At 35.5% G+C, this 17,500-nt stretch overlaps 1 protein-coding gene across 1 annotated transcript in view; it reads right to left on the reverse strand.

Moving 5' to 3' along the window:
- Positions 1-17,500, reverse strand: part of FOXP2 (forkhead box P2) — a 390,491-nt gene that overhangs the window by 48,333 nt on the left and 324,658 nt on the right. Inside the window, exons 7-12 of the mRNA XM_059473417.1 lie at positions 12,748-12,885; positions 11,715-11,765; positions 11,367-11,564; positions 9,702-9,870; positions 4,943-5,156; positions 3,304-3,408 (exon numbers count right to left, since the gene is read on the reverse strand). Coding sequence (XP_059329400.1) covers positions 3,304-3,408; positions 4,943-5,156; positions 9,702-9,870; positions 11,367-11,564; positions 11,715-11,765; positions 12,748-12,885 — 875 coding nt within the window. The remainder of the gene's footprint in view (positions 1-3,303; positions 3,409-4,942; positions 5,157-9,701; positions 9,871-11,366; positions 11,565-11,714; positions 11,766-12,747; positions 12,886-17,500) is intronic.

The following is a 17,500-nucleotide window of genomic DNA, read 5'->3' on the forward strand; positions in this document are numbered from 1 at the left end:
TCCTGACTATGATGCTTGGTCACTATTCTTTGTAGACTTTTAAACATGCCCCATATGTTAACTGGAAAGCTGGCCTATCCTGTCTATCATGATTTCTTCTCCCTTGTCTCTACAGATGAAAACATTACCAATCTTTGCACTGCAGCCTGTGTTGTGTTTGCTGGCGTCCGCCGCGTGCAGGTTAAAGAACACTTGTCTGCTGGCTGGAATGTTGTATTGTAAACCTTCTGGTTCAAGCACAGTAAGTCAAATCCTTCCTACTCAAGCTGACTTAGGACTAGTGGAATGATAATTAATTTTGCAGACAAAATACCCTGAAGTTTTGTTATGTGTTATTGCATTCTGACATTTAAAAAACTATCATGGAGAATAATGTTAAATGCTTTGAGAGATCTATTGGTTTCTTTACTTAGAGACCTGAAAATGGTTAGTTTCTGTCAAGACTTGTTTCACAGCAAAGTTCCAAGTTTTCATAAGCATTTTGACACTTACTGAATCATGTCAGGGCCCGAAATTTTCTTTAAATCTTGTCATCTTTTTTGTAGCTATGTAATGATATTTTCTGATTTGTCTTTAAATGTTGAAGCATTTTTTATGCCAAAAGCTGTTTTTACTCAATAATCAAAGTGATCTTGCATGCGTGAGAACCTGTAAGTTAATACCACCTTACAAAGACAGAAATATAAACCATGGGTTTGTGTCTGTAGTTGAGGGATACCAAAGAAAGCATATGGGTTTAGGTTTTGTTATAAATACAGAAATTTTCCGTGAAGAAAATTCACTGTACTTTCTTAAACCATTGCATATGTTTCCTAGCATTAATATAGTTTCACTTAATGTGAAACTTCTTGAACCTTTCAGAATACCTGAAAAGAACTGCAGCTAATAGCAATGTCCTCAAATTACTTTTAAAAATATAAACAATTCCAGTTGGATTTAAAAAAAAAGGTGAGGGTGAAAGTGGCTTTTTGTAGTTTTAAGTCATTTGTCAAAAGTTATTTGTCACTTCACCCTAAATCATTTCCCTGATTAGCCAAGTGAAGCCAAACTGGTCTTTTCTGTCCTAATCCTCTTTCTTGGAGCCTCTGCTTGTTCTTCTTCTTTTACATCAAGCTTCTAGGTAAACTATTTTCTGAGCAGAAGTTGCAGGTCACTTCATAAACCAGGCACTCTTCAAAGTCGTCATAAGCATATTACAGAAATACAGACTACTAGCCGGGATAGAGTACCTTATTAATATTTCATTTTGGTACAATATACTTGCATTAACTCTCTTAACACAGGTATCATATTGTTTCAAGTCAGAGAACCTGAAACATTGCAACAAAGATTAGACTAAGAGCAAAGCCTTAAAAACTACAGCCATTAGTCCTGTCATCCCCTATAAAGTTAATGGGTTAGAAAAATGGTCAATCTTTGGACTAAAAGTTGATATTTAATTGAAAGAAAATGTTTTTTAATTGTAATGGGTATTTTGCATTAGTGTGAACATGAAAAGGTACTAAAGGATCTAATGCAGGGTTATGTATTGATTTCCATCTTAACGCTAGTGTAAAATGAAGAAATATTTCTATTTCATAAACAAACTCTCCTATTCAGCATCATGACTTCTTATTTGTTTTAAGGGCACAGTAAACAGACTTGAGTGAAAAGAAGAAATAAAAAAATATTCTAGGACAGCTTGTGCTGATGTATAGGACAAAAAGCCATGACACTGCTGTAAACCCTGATTGCTTCTGCACCAGAATTATCAAGATGTTATGTGTCACTTTCACATTTTCCAGGGTTATTTCGTTGAGGAAAGCAAGAGCATCTGTAAACCTGGCACTACACTGCCTTAATCAAAATGGTTTTACTGATCATGGATTATAACAAGAGACCTGACATAATAGATGTGCAAAGTCTGCCCAAAGAATTAGCATCACTATAGGCTGGATGGATGGACGTATTCAGGAAACGTAGTTTTTCTTGAAAAGGAAAATGCTTAAGCTAAATGAGTTTAAATTCTTATTATTAATAATACTTAGAACACTACATTGAATTTGGGAGATTTCATTTTCCTTTTAATACAAACTTATGTAAATCAGGTTCTTTTAAATCCTATACAGTTTTCTTTAATAATAAGTCATTGTTTTGACATTCTACTTAATAAACAAAAATTTGTCAGGAGTGATACCTACATACAATTTGCAAGTCAGTGTAAGTTACTTAATTTAAAACTGAAAGACAGAGAAAGCATTGCAAATACTTTATGAATAGTATTGCCATAATTCTATTATAAAAGTTATTGTAATACTGAGCGGGTATGGACTGCTGTTAAGGTGCTTCTGTTATATACCCCGTAGTTTGCCATTTGTAAACACATCTTTTGATGTTGCTGCCAACATCCTGGCAACAAAGCAGTGCAATTTCAAATGAGCTAATTAACTTAATTGTTGATGAAGCATGAAACAGTTCATTCACCCTGTTAGCTGCACCATGACAACATAAGAGTCTCAGCCCCTGAAGTTACTCATCTATATAAGCCTATCTGTAGCTTTCCATTAAGATCTATTGCATGCCAAATGAGTATGGCTCTGCTAACAAAGACCAGTCCATAATGTACACAGGTAGCAAATCAGTGCTGCTGTTGAAAATTCAAATGAACACAGAAATACTAGTAAATAATTTGAAATAAACAAAAAGGAAAAATTGCAGAAACCCATTGCAGTTTGAAGTTGCAGATGAAAAGGAAAACCTGCGTCACTTCCTAAATGCTAAGATTTAGAAAATAGCTGATTAAACCAAATGCTGAAAAAGCAATGACATCACTTTTCATTCCTGAAAGGTGCAAACCCACCTGTACACTGTGGGTTTTTTATGTATCTTGTGCACATGCAAAAATAAAAGCAAAAATAGATTAGCAAGTAAGAGTTAAATGGTCATGCTTAGGCTTTTGTGCTTTTTTATTTATACTATACACAGTAATTCCCACTTCACACAAACTGTCAGAATTTAAAAAGTGCTTTTTCATACTCCTACTATCCAATATAAAATCTAAAGCATCTCTTCAAATTTTCTAAGGCTCCATTTCAGTAAAGGATAATAAGAGGATTAAACACTGTGCTATTGAAAGGCCTGCAAAAGTGTTCGACATGAAAGAAAGGATAACAATTTGACCCTCTGCCGATAGCCTCGATTATCCAGTTGCATGAAATACACACAAAAAAATCTCTGATATGGTTTACAGTAAAACTTTGTTTGCTGTCTTTCACTTTCCCTTGCCTTGAACCATTTTGTACCAACGAATAAAAATCCACCTACTTTAAAAATTGTCCAAAATCTTCACAAACGCTTTCACAGCCAGGCCATTTGCAAACTCCATGACCATAGAGAGTATGGGAGGCCCCAGTCTCCTCATGTGACGAGCTGTAGCAAAAGAATAAGGCATCAGATTCATCTCAAAAGCCATAATCGTTGGAGGCTGCTAGCGCCTGTCAGGTTACGATCAGTGACAAACAGGTCAAAACAGGTCAATTTAGCTCAGAGCAGTCAGAAAAATTTAATCGTTCTATTGAATAGTTCAACTGCCAAGGCTAGATGATGTTCCAATTAGAGAAGAAATAGAGCCAAAGATGACTGTTAATAAAGGATGAAAAAATAAGATGACTGTATAATACTATATGCTAATTATGCCATATGACCTTGGTGTAACATTTACCTATAAATAAAAAAATACACTCAGAAATGATCAATTCTAAGTATAAATATTGAAGACTGACAGTCAGAATTCCTGAATATTGTGAATGTTCAAAATAATATTTTAATTTTCTGCTCAATGTGTATAAAAATAAAGTTGCTTCCATTAAAAAATATTTTTGTTCACAAGTATTGCTTTCATTAACTATGTGGCTTCATAAATATCCTTAGCTGTTCTCCATGCCTTTTTCTGGAACCTCTGCAATTGTTTCATCTATGATGAGTTATCAAAAAAATTCAGGGAATTATTCCGCGGATGTAGGTGACATACTGAAGCAAAGAACCATTCTGTGAGATATAAACAAAAAAGTGATAATAACTAAAAGCACTACTACAAACGTTTTCAGATTTTTAAATAATACAAAGTAATGATTGAAAATGGCTCTCACAGTTATATGAGCATTAGAAAGACTTAAATCATAGTCTCCTAAGTATTAAAATAATTAAATGGAAAATTTTTTGAAAGGACAATTACTTACAATTTACGTTATATACACACAATTAAATTTGATCTCATATTGAGATGTAGTATATCTCACTACACTAATATATTTACTGATAAGTGTTACAGGTATTGTATACTCTTGTATTTAAACCATTACTTGAAATTAAAGAAGAGTAAATAATATCTGTCAATGTGTCTAAAAATTATTTTAGTTTCATCCATATGATGGAATTCACTGTATTACACTAACAACATGGAAAAATTATAGAAAATATGTCAAGTTCATTATTGTCATGCATAAAAGACAGAAAATTTAGTGGTTCTTTTCACAAGAAATAAACAACATGAGAGATGTTTTAATATACTGTTTTGAAGCACTTTTAATATAGAATCTTTGCACTGAATTACAGCCAGGTGTGTTAAACATGAATGAAACTATGTACCTACAAAAAGTACCCACAAATGTGCATTTACACCCCTACACCAGCCCACTTGACTCTGTGATTAACTTTTATCCAAGCTATCATAAGTTCATGAGTTATAAAACCCCATGCAGGTAATTTTGTTGTGTCTGCACAGTTAGACATTATTACGGAAAATTACGCCCTACTGATAAACAATTCTGGAAGACCAGGTTCCACGATCTCTTACGTAACCTCTACAAAGAGCTATTTTTTGATTGGAAATCACGTGACTTAAGATGTTATACAACCGCTTCACGTCAAATGATAAGCACAGTTGAAATCCCATCAGAATTACCTGTCTCGCCTTGCATTTAGAACTGAAGACTGTCCATTCACTATGGAATGATGAGTTATTGGTGGTGATGCTTTGGAAGTGGTGGAGGAGGTAGTAGAGGAGGAATTGTTAGTAGTGAGGTCTAGCCCTCCATGTTTAATGCCATTGTCTTCCATACTGTGAACTCCAGTCACTTCTTTCCATAACTGCTGAATCTCAGCAGGACTTAAGCCAGCTATAAAATGAAAGAGAGCCCCACTAATATAACAACACAAAGAGTTTCATATAATGAGCTCAGTGTTATTAATGGATTAATGCCAACAATAAAGCTGATGCTGTTTTACCAGCACAATCAACATGTAGTAAAACATAAATTCATAAAGTCATAAATTCATACATTCATAAACATAAAACAAAAGAGAGCTTAAAATTGCTCTCTACTCCACTTGCAGCCTGGAAACTTGTAGTTTCCAGGATTCATCCTTGGTCACAAAAAGCATGTTGAATGTATTCATACATATGTGTTAGGGTTGTCTGGCTCAAGTTTGCATGAAGTCATGGAAACCTACAGTACAATATGCTTCTGCCTGAAGTAAAGACTTCAAAACACAGGCAAGAGAAGGGCTGTGAGCATCCTCTTATCTTGGCACTAAAGATGCAGCTAAGATAGGAAACCAGATTTTGAAAGATGAATAGCTCATCAGAAATATATACAAGTTCTGTCACTGCCAGACCTTGTAAGTTTGACGTATCACTTTTGAAAAATACTGATTAAATGCAGGAAAGAATGTGAAGCCCAGAGATCTCGTGATTTCAAAGCCAGGTTCTTCAGCCTAACATGCTTTGTTCCAGGGGTATCACAAAACCTGTCTTCTCTATTTCATCTCAACAACCAAAATTAGGTAACATGGTCATGGTCATCTAGATGTGCTGGAATGCAAAACATTCAAAATGTTGATGCTGTTTGAATAAAAATATTGTGCGTGACTTTTTTTAGGGTTTTGTTTTGGTTTTTTTTTTTTTTTTTTGTTTTTTTTGGGTGTTTTTTTTTTTTTTTTTTTAATAAAAGAACTCACATTTCTGGTCCTGAAAAGTACTAGAAAGCATCTATTCATTCAGGTTAATAAGATACAGTAGAAAAAATGTAAAGACTGCTTTTTACTGTTTGACAAATCTATTTATTAGATAATGTTTTATTTTGAGAACATATAAACTCAGACTACTGAATGAGATTTAATAAAAATTATGAAGAAAGCACAGGAAGTTCTTTAATTCTTCTCAGTAGCTATCTCACCATGAAGTATTCAAAACTATTAAAAATAGATTAGTAGTTATTTACAGAAATATTAATTTCTGGAGGAAGTATTAAACAAAGTGCGTGGCGGGGATTTTTTTTTAATTATGAACCAGCTCATTTTTAGATTACTGCTTTGAGTCCTGCATCTTTACCTTAGATACCAACACCCACTGACAAACTCAGATAAGGAAAAAGTAATAAAGAGTTGATTGCAAGTGCTAAAACTGGACTTTATACCATATTTGTATAGAAAAACTCTAGGTTTTTAGGAAGCAAGCAAAGAAGCCAGGCTCTAATTTATTGCATTAGAGATGGGTAATGGGAGTGATGGTAATACTGGTTGCAATTGTTTAATGAGGGTAAGTAATTACTGCTGAGTTCATGAGGTATGTTCCAGCAACACTGCAAAAAACCCACTTTAGTGTTCTAAATAACAGCTACCTGCAAACGTAATTACAAATCAAACTGAAATAATGTATTCATTTAGGTGGCATGATATACGAAGTACATTATTTACTTCAAAGTCTTCCTCCCGCTGTTAAAAAAATAAACTAATTCTGCACTGAAAAAAACCACCAAACCCAAGAATGAAAACATCTCTTTAGGTAATCAGATACCATGTCTTCCAGTGAGAGGAATTTAATTTGAGATCATCAAACTTTGGGTGCTGTGTGAGGTGAGTGAGAGCTGCCTGAGGAGCCGAGCGGGTGCAGGAGGGCTGGCAGCAGCCGCGCAATGGCCTCTCCATGGGCAGGGACGTCCTGCCCCGCTGGTCCTGCCCAGCTCGCCTAGGGCTTTCTTAAAGCAGGAGGAAATTTCTAGGCTCAGGCTGCTTTACTTCATCACTTCTTCAGAGGACCCTGAAAGGCTGCCTTTTAGGATAAAAGGATTACGGGCATGGGACTTAAAAAGTATAAAGTTAATAAGCGGATTTGTAATTAATTGTAAATTATGGCAATTTTGTGGTATCTGTGTCTAAAAAAGTCTAACTCTCTTTTTACTAGAGGCTTGTGAAAAGGCTGACAGACATTTCAGTCTGGATGTAAAAGTAGGGTAAGTTTTAAAGTTTCATAGCCTGTGACAACTCTTAAAATGCCCTCTCCACAATATATTTAAGGGGAAAGGATCAAAAAGAGGACAAAGAGTGGAATAAAAATTACAAACTATAATAAAAAATTCAAATACTGATTCCCTATGAAATTTACAAACACCAAGAATTTGGGGATTTTAATATTACTTTTTTAACTCTTTTAACTTCTACCTACTCTATTTTTATGTTTCAATAAATGTTTAATAAAACCATCACTTATAAAAAACATCAATTTTTCCTTTTCCAACATGGACCGATCAAGACTTGGTGTTTTAGTGGTTTTTTGTTTGTTTAGTTTGTCTGGGGCTTTTTACTGCTGTGATTTACAGTTCTTTGCATTTAATTAGCATCAATGCAACAATACATGGAAATACCTCACAGCTAATCACTGGTTTTGGATACAGCATAGTGAAGACCTGGTCACAAAATACATGCTAAAACACCTACTGCATCTTATTTGTGATACCTGACCATCAAGAGAATATGGGAAACACTCCTGTTCTTTAAAGGCAGAAATTATACTTGAAGAAAAGACAGTTTAAATATGCAAACTTCACAGCTGTACTCGTAAGATGCATATTTTCACATTTTGCCGGTAATAATTTGTGGTTTATGAGACTCTTTATGACCAATAACTTACAAACACAAATACGTCGTGCTACTTTCAGTGTTCTAGCCATCCATGTTACTATATATTCATATACAGTTACATGGATGGCTATATATCCATATATATTTTAACTATAAAATTTTGTAATTTCTTATTTCTTTATTACCAATCTTTTTTGTTATGAGTTCAGCTGGACTTAATTCTTTGAGTAAAATAAAGGTCTTTTAAAGAACTGTTTACTCCTAAGGACTATTAAAAATGTTTTTTTCTCTGTTTTTATACTAGCAGATGAATGAGTGTTGCATTAAACAATGAATATCAATGCAATTGGGTAGGAGTGCTGAGGGAAATCTATGGGGATAGCTTAATGTGAGAGAAAACCTGAGGAATTCCTCTAACAACAGATGGCACAAGAGGAGATTGCAAAAGGTAAAGCAGTTCAGAGGGAAGCTGTGTTTCGTGCTTTTTTTGACTCTGGTCCAAGCCAATCCTACAAAAAGAAACAAGCATTACCCGTCTCTCATCTCCAGATTTATGAATCAACTTGTCTCCCCACTGATATTCTATTTGGTGTAGTAGGACTCATTTTCCTTGTAGCTTTCATGACTTTAGATATGCTTGTGTCATAGCTTTTTTACACAATGAAATTAACACATTTATTTTAACTCATCTGATTTTCTCATTGTTTTGGTTTATTTTTTGTTTGTTTTGGTTTGGGGTTTTAGGGGTTTTTTAGATCATTGTCTATATGCTGTGTACTCTGCTTTTGCTCATCTGATTTCTCAGGCTTTGATTTCAAAGGAAATCAAAGGAGGAACAAGTTGCATGCATAAACACCAATTAAAAACAATGTTACCTGTCATGAACATAGCCTAAACAAAGCTCATTCCAGGACTGGGGTATCAGAAATCAGATTATTGTATAATTTTTATGACAGACACTTAACTCTTTATGGTAAAACAAACAGACACATACCTCACAGGTTATAGACAGAGTCCCCTAGATGGGAAGACTGACCTTATCTTAAAATGTTAGCAGCATTTATCTCCACGCTAATTTACGTTTCAAAATTGTGTGCCCTATTTTCTTTCAAGTAGTAGAGTTTGAGCTCATTTTCATCAGTGAGAAATCCTGATCAAAGTGACAAAAGGAATTTTTTTTTTTCAAAAAGTCTTTACGGTTATTTGTCAGTCAAAGTTCATTACTATTGGAAACACCACCTTCAAAACTTGTTGTTCTATTTAACCTATTTAATACAAAGGAATAGAAAAGAAAATAAATCCTAAAGGCTTGTCCCTAAATTCACTTGTCATAAATTGATGATTCAAAGTGCTTTCCAATGCCAAAGACTTTATTTTCTTAGAAGAAAAAGAAAAGAAACTGAGCTTTTGAATGGCTCTAATATCACTTTCGGATGTATTTTATACCTCTTTGTTTATATTAAATGAAATAACATTCCACTAAATCAGATTTCAGTGATTCCTCAGAGAAAAGCAATGATGCTTGAGTTTTGCTGCTATTAAAAATTGTTTTCAGCACATAAGCTCAATAAATATGCACCTTCCATCTAGGAAAAAACACTAAAAAGCTGTCTTTATTTTTCCAAAAGTATATGCTGCAAAACTTATCAGTGTCCAGAAAATTTGGTAATATGAATAATAAAGTTTCAATAACAAAGTATGCTTAGGTGTCCTAATGGGAAATTTCTGAAGTTCAGAGGCAAATAGAATGGTTAAAAAGTTGTGAATTTAGAAATTTCTCCAATCATGTATTACTGAAATACCTTGTGGCAGAGACTGGACAGGAAGAGCAGACTGGCCAGGTGGGATGGAAATGAGTCCCTGACGCTGAAGGTTCAGCAGATGTTGCTGCTGCTGAAGTTGTTGCATCTGGAGGAGCTGCTGCTGGAAGACAAGCTGCTGGGCTGCCAACTGCTGCTGCTGCTGCTGCTGCTACAAAGAGAATGGGGGGGAAATAAAAGAAAAAAGAAAATGCAGCAAAAATAAAGTACGCAGTAAAGGCTAGAAAGCCAAAACCATAAAATCAGCTTCTTTCTTTTTAAACTCATTTATTAAATAATAATGCTATTTGTAGAATACTCAGGCAGTGAAAGTGTTTGAAATTTTCTGTTATATTCATTTAAGCTATTAGGTTTTAGGGAAAATGGCAAGATACACTTAACGACACACTAAAGAAAAGGGTCAAGAAAAAGTCTACAACAGCTGTTTCGAATAAAAAAAAGCTCAGCTCATGGCAGATGATAACAAATTTATCTATGCTAAACGTATAACTTTTTACAGCAGCCTGTGATTTGAAGGCATTCTTGTTTTTCCAATTGACTAAGTTTGGTCTGCAGTGGCCCATGAACATGGTCTCCAGTGATCTATTAGTAAACTGGGATGTAGCCTTCCTTTCACCGGCCTGTTAGCTCACTCTCTTTTCATGCTGGAATATATTATAAGGAGCATGGCATTCAAGGCAACGAAATGCCCTATTACGGAGCAAAAGTACAGGTTCCAATTTTGTGAGGCATTTCAAGACAAACTTGAGTCTACAAAGACTCAGGAGGGTATGAGAAGGCAGTCACACTTCAGAAAAAGACAAGCTGCTGTGGAAGACCTTTCCTTTCTAGTTTGGGGAAAAGAGAAACTTCTGATGCGCTCACTGGAAAACAGACTGCATAATGGAGCAAGTCATGTGGATTGCCCAGAGCCTCCGGAGAAATAAGGGAGCAATTTCTATTCCGTAGTTGATGGCTGTCTGAAATTCTATTCACAAATCCAAACAGAAACAAAGCCTCAGGAGGTCACAACTGCTTCCTCGAAGTTTGCATAATGGGCAGCTTGAAGACAACGTCTAGGATACCTGCTGATCAATTTAACTACTTCAACATGTTTTGTTTGTATTCTGTTTATATTTGATGCAGTTTGCTGACAAGTGCAAGCTAGGCCTGAGAAACCCACTTGTCAGGTTGATTTATGAGCACATCAAACTGTAACTTTCTACTCGCCACTTCAAACCTACAGTAGCAGTTCATTAATCAGGGGCCTATGACTTTGAAATCTGTGCTCAATCGCTCTTTTTCAGCCATGGACTAAATTTGCATGCTCTCTGAGCTGTGCCACTGAGTAAAGTAAGGCTGCTTCCCAACACAGATTGCCTGTGAATACAAGATAATCAGTCCAGAGTCCACCACAGTTTGTTCTTTGCACACTCAGATTCATTAGCGGACATTAGATGACAGCAGGACTAGACTGCTCAAATCCTGGGCCTCAGAAAGGGAAGCAGGAGAATTATACCAGCCCTGCTATTAAGCCCAGTAAAAATATAAGAACAAATCTTTGATAGCTGCATCCTTGCTATAGCAAAAGATCTAAACTGGTCTTGTCTTTTTCAAGCTTCTGACAGCTCAGACTAGTGTGCATCAGCTTAGGGTCTTAGCTCCTACCTCTTTTGCTTGCTTTCCTGGATGCTGCTGCTGCTGTTGTTGCTGCTGCTGCTGCTGCTGTTGTTGCTGTTGCTGCTGCTGCTGTTGTTGCTGTTGTTGCTGCTGTTGTTGCTGTTGCTGCTGCTGTTGCTGCTGCTGCTGCAAAAGCTGAAGATGTAACTGCTCTTGCTGTTTCTTGTAAAACTCTTGTAGTTGTTGCTGAATAAACCATTTTGACTTTAATAAATAAAGGCAAAAGTTTCAAGTATTATAAATCTCCTAAACTCTTCTAGATTGGCATATGGTAGCGTAGCCATTAAGTATCACCTCATAACAAAAAATGTGATTTGAAGAGGCAGATCTACATACATTTTTTTCCAAGGCGGTTCTGAAATTTTCCAATGCAGATTCCAAAATATCCTAAACAGAAGGGTATAGAAAATCTGTATTCTAAAGGGAATGCAAGAGCCAAATTAACTCCTCAAATAACTATACCTAAGTTCCTTACATGTCCTATATCACAAATCTGAAGCTGCACTCATCCACTCGCAAGAAACCTACAAGTCACTAAGGCCAAACAAAACTGTCTGCTTCTGAGGGGAAAAAAGTAATTAATCTGTCAATCTGCTTAGCAGGATGCTGGATTCCCAACTGAAGGTGAATTGCCTGTAACAATCATGGTACTGGATATTAAAATGTTTAAACATACATTTCAGTGACTGAGCTATGACTATGACAAACAGACACATCATTTTCTGTATGACAATTAAGCATGCACCCAAAAATCCACTCTGCGTTACACCAAGGCACTGATCACTGACACTATCATTATTGTATGAATAACAAGTTCACCTATTTTGCAATTAGCTGGCAGATTTTGTGCTAAGGAAACAGCGACATCCTCCTCCTTTTTAGCCTTGTCTGGGACAAATTTTTAGTATGTAAAAAAACAAAACAGAAAACCTTTTCCCTTCATAAAACAAGCTGTTAAGCTGAAATTTCTTACACTGCATACCATTTATGTTACTAAAGGGAGCACTACAATGTTATGAATTTTAAAGCAACAATTATCTACAACTCTATTTGCACTTCCTTTGGCAGGTCTACAATTAAAATGTGCCTAAGTGCTTGAAAATTTAAACATCAATTCGTTTGGTATTTGTAATGCATCTGCCACTGCTGCTGTTGCTGGTTTTAACATAATATTGAATGTTTCAAAGTGCGATTTCACACTTCTGCAATTGAAAAAAAAATAAATTTGGAGACTGAGAAGTTTCATGTTTATTTTCATTCTTTTTGGTGTAAAGAGCAGTGAAATATTACAAAATAAGACCCATAAAATCTGGTTGACATTTGTGTGAATGCCCTGTGCTAACAGTCCAAAGCAGGTAACACACATTACCTGCTGCAACATAACTGCTTGCTGCTGCTGGAGAAGTGCTTGAAGCTGCTGCGGGGACAACACTTGCTGCTGGAGAATCTGCTGCATTTGCTGAGGGGTGATCACCTGGGGAGTCATCATGGCCACTGACACAGGCACCTGCACAGGGAAAGAAAGATATCATCGTCAAACACGTTTTACTTTGCCTGCACCACAGCAATACATCTTTTTTATTTTGTACCAAAGATGGACCATAATTTTTTACATAGTATTTATCACTGTAAAGTTCCAGTTCCAGTCAGAATCTGTTATTTTAAAGCCACAGTACTGTGGCACTCTATTTCCAGAGGCATCAGTTTCGATCAGGCTCAAGCTTTATGTTTCGCATCTCTTATATATTCCTGCAAGAAATTTAAGCATGGGCTAGTACAAATGTGTATTTAAAAATAAATGATCACATGGCAGGGCTCTCAACACTTCATAATCAATCATCTTATCAAGTGTCATAATGTTACGAATAGAAAAATCTATTGAGACTGTTTCAAAGGATATGATTAAGGCAGACAGAAAAATAAGTATCTTTAAAGCAGTAAATGTTTTCCACAATAAAGAAACTTAGCCTAAAATTTTTTTTTGCATAATAAATCATTTCAGTAGAAGAAAAAAATTCTTGCTCAGCTAGTCTTTTAAGAACATCTGATTTATACAGGAATAAAAACATCATGGACATATCAGAGTACACAGCAAGGACTGCCACCTCGGTCACCTGGTCTCTGCAGAGAGAATCGTGTTCTCAGCATTCCTAACTGAAAAGTGAAAGCTGGGAAACCTCGGCATTAGATACTTAGTTTTTCCACTAAACTTCAAAAACGAATTTTTGTGTAGGTGCTCTTTTGGACATGGCTTTATTTTCCACTTGTTATACAGTGAGATCAAGTGTCTGCAAATGCATAAACAGCCACACACCCACCTCAGCAATATACACGTGAGTATGAAAGACACAGCCAGTATGTCTGATTGTGTATGTGGGAGAGAAAAGTGCTATGGAAGAGCCTGTGGCAGGCACACAACATGAGACCATTGCTCCAGCTACCCAGGACACAGTCAAACAGCTGTCAGCAAGCCAGGCTTGTCACCCATAAAAAAGCAGCCACTCGCTTGTCTAGCACAATTCAAATACATTTTCTGTATATAATAGCAAGCTGGCATATAAATACTGCTTTGTGATATGTTGTGGGACATTCCAGTCTTCTGTAAATAAGCAAAAATAATATTATTAATAATAAATTCAATAATAAGCCAATTTTAGGAGGAAAAACTCTTCTAATGTTTCTATTACTTGAATCTATCCCAAAAGACTTTATATAAATGAAACAGAGGAAAAAAGAAACACAAATCCACTGAAATTTACTTTTAGAAGAAATTACCTCATATAATACTACACAGAATACCACTTTCACCCAATTCATCACAGCATAAACTATGGTCTTAAATCACTGACTAATTAAGAGTCTGAAAGTAAACATACCAGCCTTTAATAAAAGTCTGATAATCTTTTGGCAAACATCAAGTGAATTTTAAGAATAAAAATTCTAAAGGTTTTGCTCTAAAATACAAATGGAAAAGACAAACCAGATTTCCAATCAGAAACTTGTGGGGAGGAATTTAAGCTCATCTATCCCTGTACTCCTTCCATTATCAACAGAATAAAGAAATCCTGAAGGTAGTGTATCTGATTTAATTTAGGGATTTATTTTAATATGGAACTAAGCCCACACTGTGGATGTGCCTGTCTCTCTCCATGGAGTGCAGACTCACTCTGAGTAGACACGTAAATGTCAGATGATTAATTTTGGTTGTTACGCTTTGTAACATCTGGTTTTGTAGCACTGGAAACACCACGTACCTATACAATAATGTTTTATTTTGAGTTTAGCAAGTACTGAGGGCAAGACAAACAGATTTTTACAACTTTGGGATGCATGAGCAAAGAATGAAATTCACTGACTAGAGTCACTATTCAATTTCCTTGAAAGTCACCAAGAATTTCCTCTGTTTACCTGAGATCTGAATTCGTCTGCTTGTAACAATTTTATCTGAGTGATGCTATTCAACTACCACAGGTCACACAGGTATCAGAAGGCAGAGAGGAAGATGGACGCGTTCACAATCAAACTATTACCTTTAACCTTTAAACCCTGCAAGAACTTTACAAACACTAACATGCTTACTATTATAATATGTAGCAAAATATGAATATTTTGATCTAAACTGAGTGAAAATATACCTAACTCTGAAACTAGAACTGATTTGTTCATACTCTGTGCTAAAGACTCCAGCCTGTAAGGAATTTAACAAGACTCACAGTACCACAAGAGTCCTCTGTTCCTCAGTCTGAAATACAGACTCCCCTCCACCAGGCATATTTGTGTTAGCTTTTGTAGTATCTGCTCTGAATTTACCTAACTGTGTACATGCTCTCATACATGGAGACACGCCTGCTTTGCAATACATTTTAATGGCTTTTCTGACAAAATTTGTTTTTCCTGTAATTTTCAACAGTTCAACTATATAAGCTAGAGAACTAACATACCTGTTTTTCAGGATCATAGACAGAAACATGAAAAAAACTGGCAGTCAAGACCATTATTAAAAATACAGATCTATGTAGATAATATTGCCTTTATAAGAATTTCAATGATTGATACATATACGTGTATCATACCTGATACATATATTCTTTCCCAGAGATAAAGGACAAGGCATTTTGAAAATTGCTTGAAATCTACATCAGCAAAACACATTAAGCAAATAGATTTCTCTAATTGTCATTAGGTAATATAAATTGGTACATTTCACAGCCTTCAGTGATACACCAGACTGTACTTTATTTCTTACTGGCATAATGCTACTGTGCTATCTGGGCTGGAAGACTATCTGAAACCTGCTATTTTATGACCAATTATATGCATTCGGTACATTTCTTTGATTTAATGTCTATGTTTTCCAAGATTTCTGATCTAATTTTACAAAAGTGTAGCAGAGGGGCAATCTCTGACTCTTGTTCATAGAAATCTCTCAATGGATCTAAACTCAGTTCAGGTAGAGAGACCCAGTGAAGTGATAGGATTGTTCCTTTGAGCAGGCCACAGACTCCCCAAAATTCTTGGTTAAAGCTCTCATGAAAAATTAAAGTGACAAAGTGAAACATGATTTATAACTGCAACCTATTTGTTGTTTGGCATCCTCAAAGACACTGAACTCGTAACTGCCATGAAGATGACTGGGTATGCAATCCTACAAAACACAATGGGTGGGACAGCCTCTGAAGGACACATAAATCTGTTGGCCCCACAATAAATCCAGATGGAGGGTCCATCATATTTTGAAGTTTCTCTTGTTTTTGTTGCAGGCTATCCCCCATTTTTTGGATTAGCTTGCAAATCTTGCTAAAAAAAACTTCAGATATCTAAAGAACAATTTTTAACACATCTGAATGGCACTTCGGGCACGAACAACTTTTTTTGTTGAAAAAAAGAAAATAGCTTTTTTTCTGCACGTGAATATACAAATTAAAGAAAAGTATGACTTGGAATGAAAACATCAATATTGGAAATTAGATAGATGAACATGGACGAAATAATGAAAACAGAGCTTCTTTGAAGAATAAAAAGTCTGGGTTTATCCCAGATCAATTGAATAGAGAAATAGTGGAGACTAAGGCTGTATATTCAAAACCACTTTTTTGTTGCACAATAAAAATTCAGCTTTAGCTGTAAAGAGGCTTGCCAGGTAAACACTCATCGATTTTTCCTTTGAACTAATTGATAATAGGAATCACACAAATTTATATATACTTGTTACCTATAAAATCATATTCTTAATGGCCAAATGGACAGGTAGCCTGAACCTGCAATAAGCTTTTGCATTTTTCAGAAGCCTTAAAAAACTGGACAGATATTTTCAAGAAGTGTTGACCAATCTCACCAAGAACAACCAACAAAGACACACTATTTTTATTCCTAGTTCCTTCTATTTTGAAAGTCAGGTACCAAGAATGAAAACTGCAACAAATCCTTCCCTTAGTTTTTAGTGATTTTAAGAAGAGTCACAAAATCACATATATTAGTCAAATTCAGAGCTGGTTTAAGGTAGGTAGGAATTATTTCTTTGTTACAGACAGAGGAAACAAGCCACCACCTTTAAGCAATTAATCCAAAATCACATCATATTTTAAGTGACAGATCTGAGAATGGAACTGTTCCATAAGACAAGTCTCTCTGGCTTATTGAAAGATGTGTAATTAAACGTTTAATGGAGAATCTTTCTGTAGGATCCTCCTTTCAAAAATAAATGTAGGTGTGAAACTACACACAGTACAGGATCTGGCTTTTCAGTAGGGAAGAATAATTTTAAAAGATGAAACTACTGCATTCCTTCTCTTCCTACTTTGGTATACGTGTAGAGTGTCTACCATAATAATAAACCTTTTGAATCTTTCTGGTTCTATGATATTAAAAAGAGCTGAGAATAAACTGGGTGGTATTGGTAAGCTGTTCATAACTAGAGAACAAGAATACATAATTATGCCTCCACACTGACTATATATACTGACCAGTTTTGCGCAGTTTAGATAAGGTTACACGCTTCTGAAAACATAAATCTTGATACAAATTACTAAAGTTTATCAATGGAGAAACCCTAGGAAACATGCAACAGGAAAAATAACAAAGTAACAAAGATATAAGTATTTTGTTCAGGACTCCTGTTTTCG

The sequence above is a fragment of the Ammospiza nelsoni genome, chromosome 5 (assembly GCF_027579445.1).
Source record: "Ammospiza nelsoni isolate bAmmNel1 chromosome 5, bAmmNel1.pri, whole genome shotgun sequence".
NCBI lineage: Eukaryota > Metazoa > Chordata > Aves > Passeriformes > Passerellidae > Ammospiza > Ammospiza nelsoni.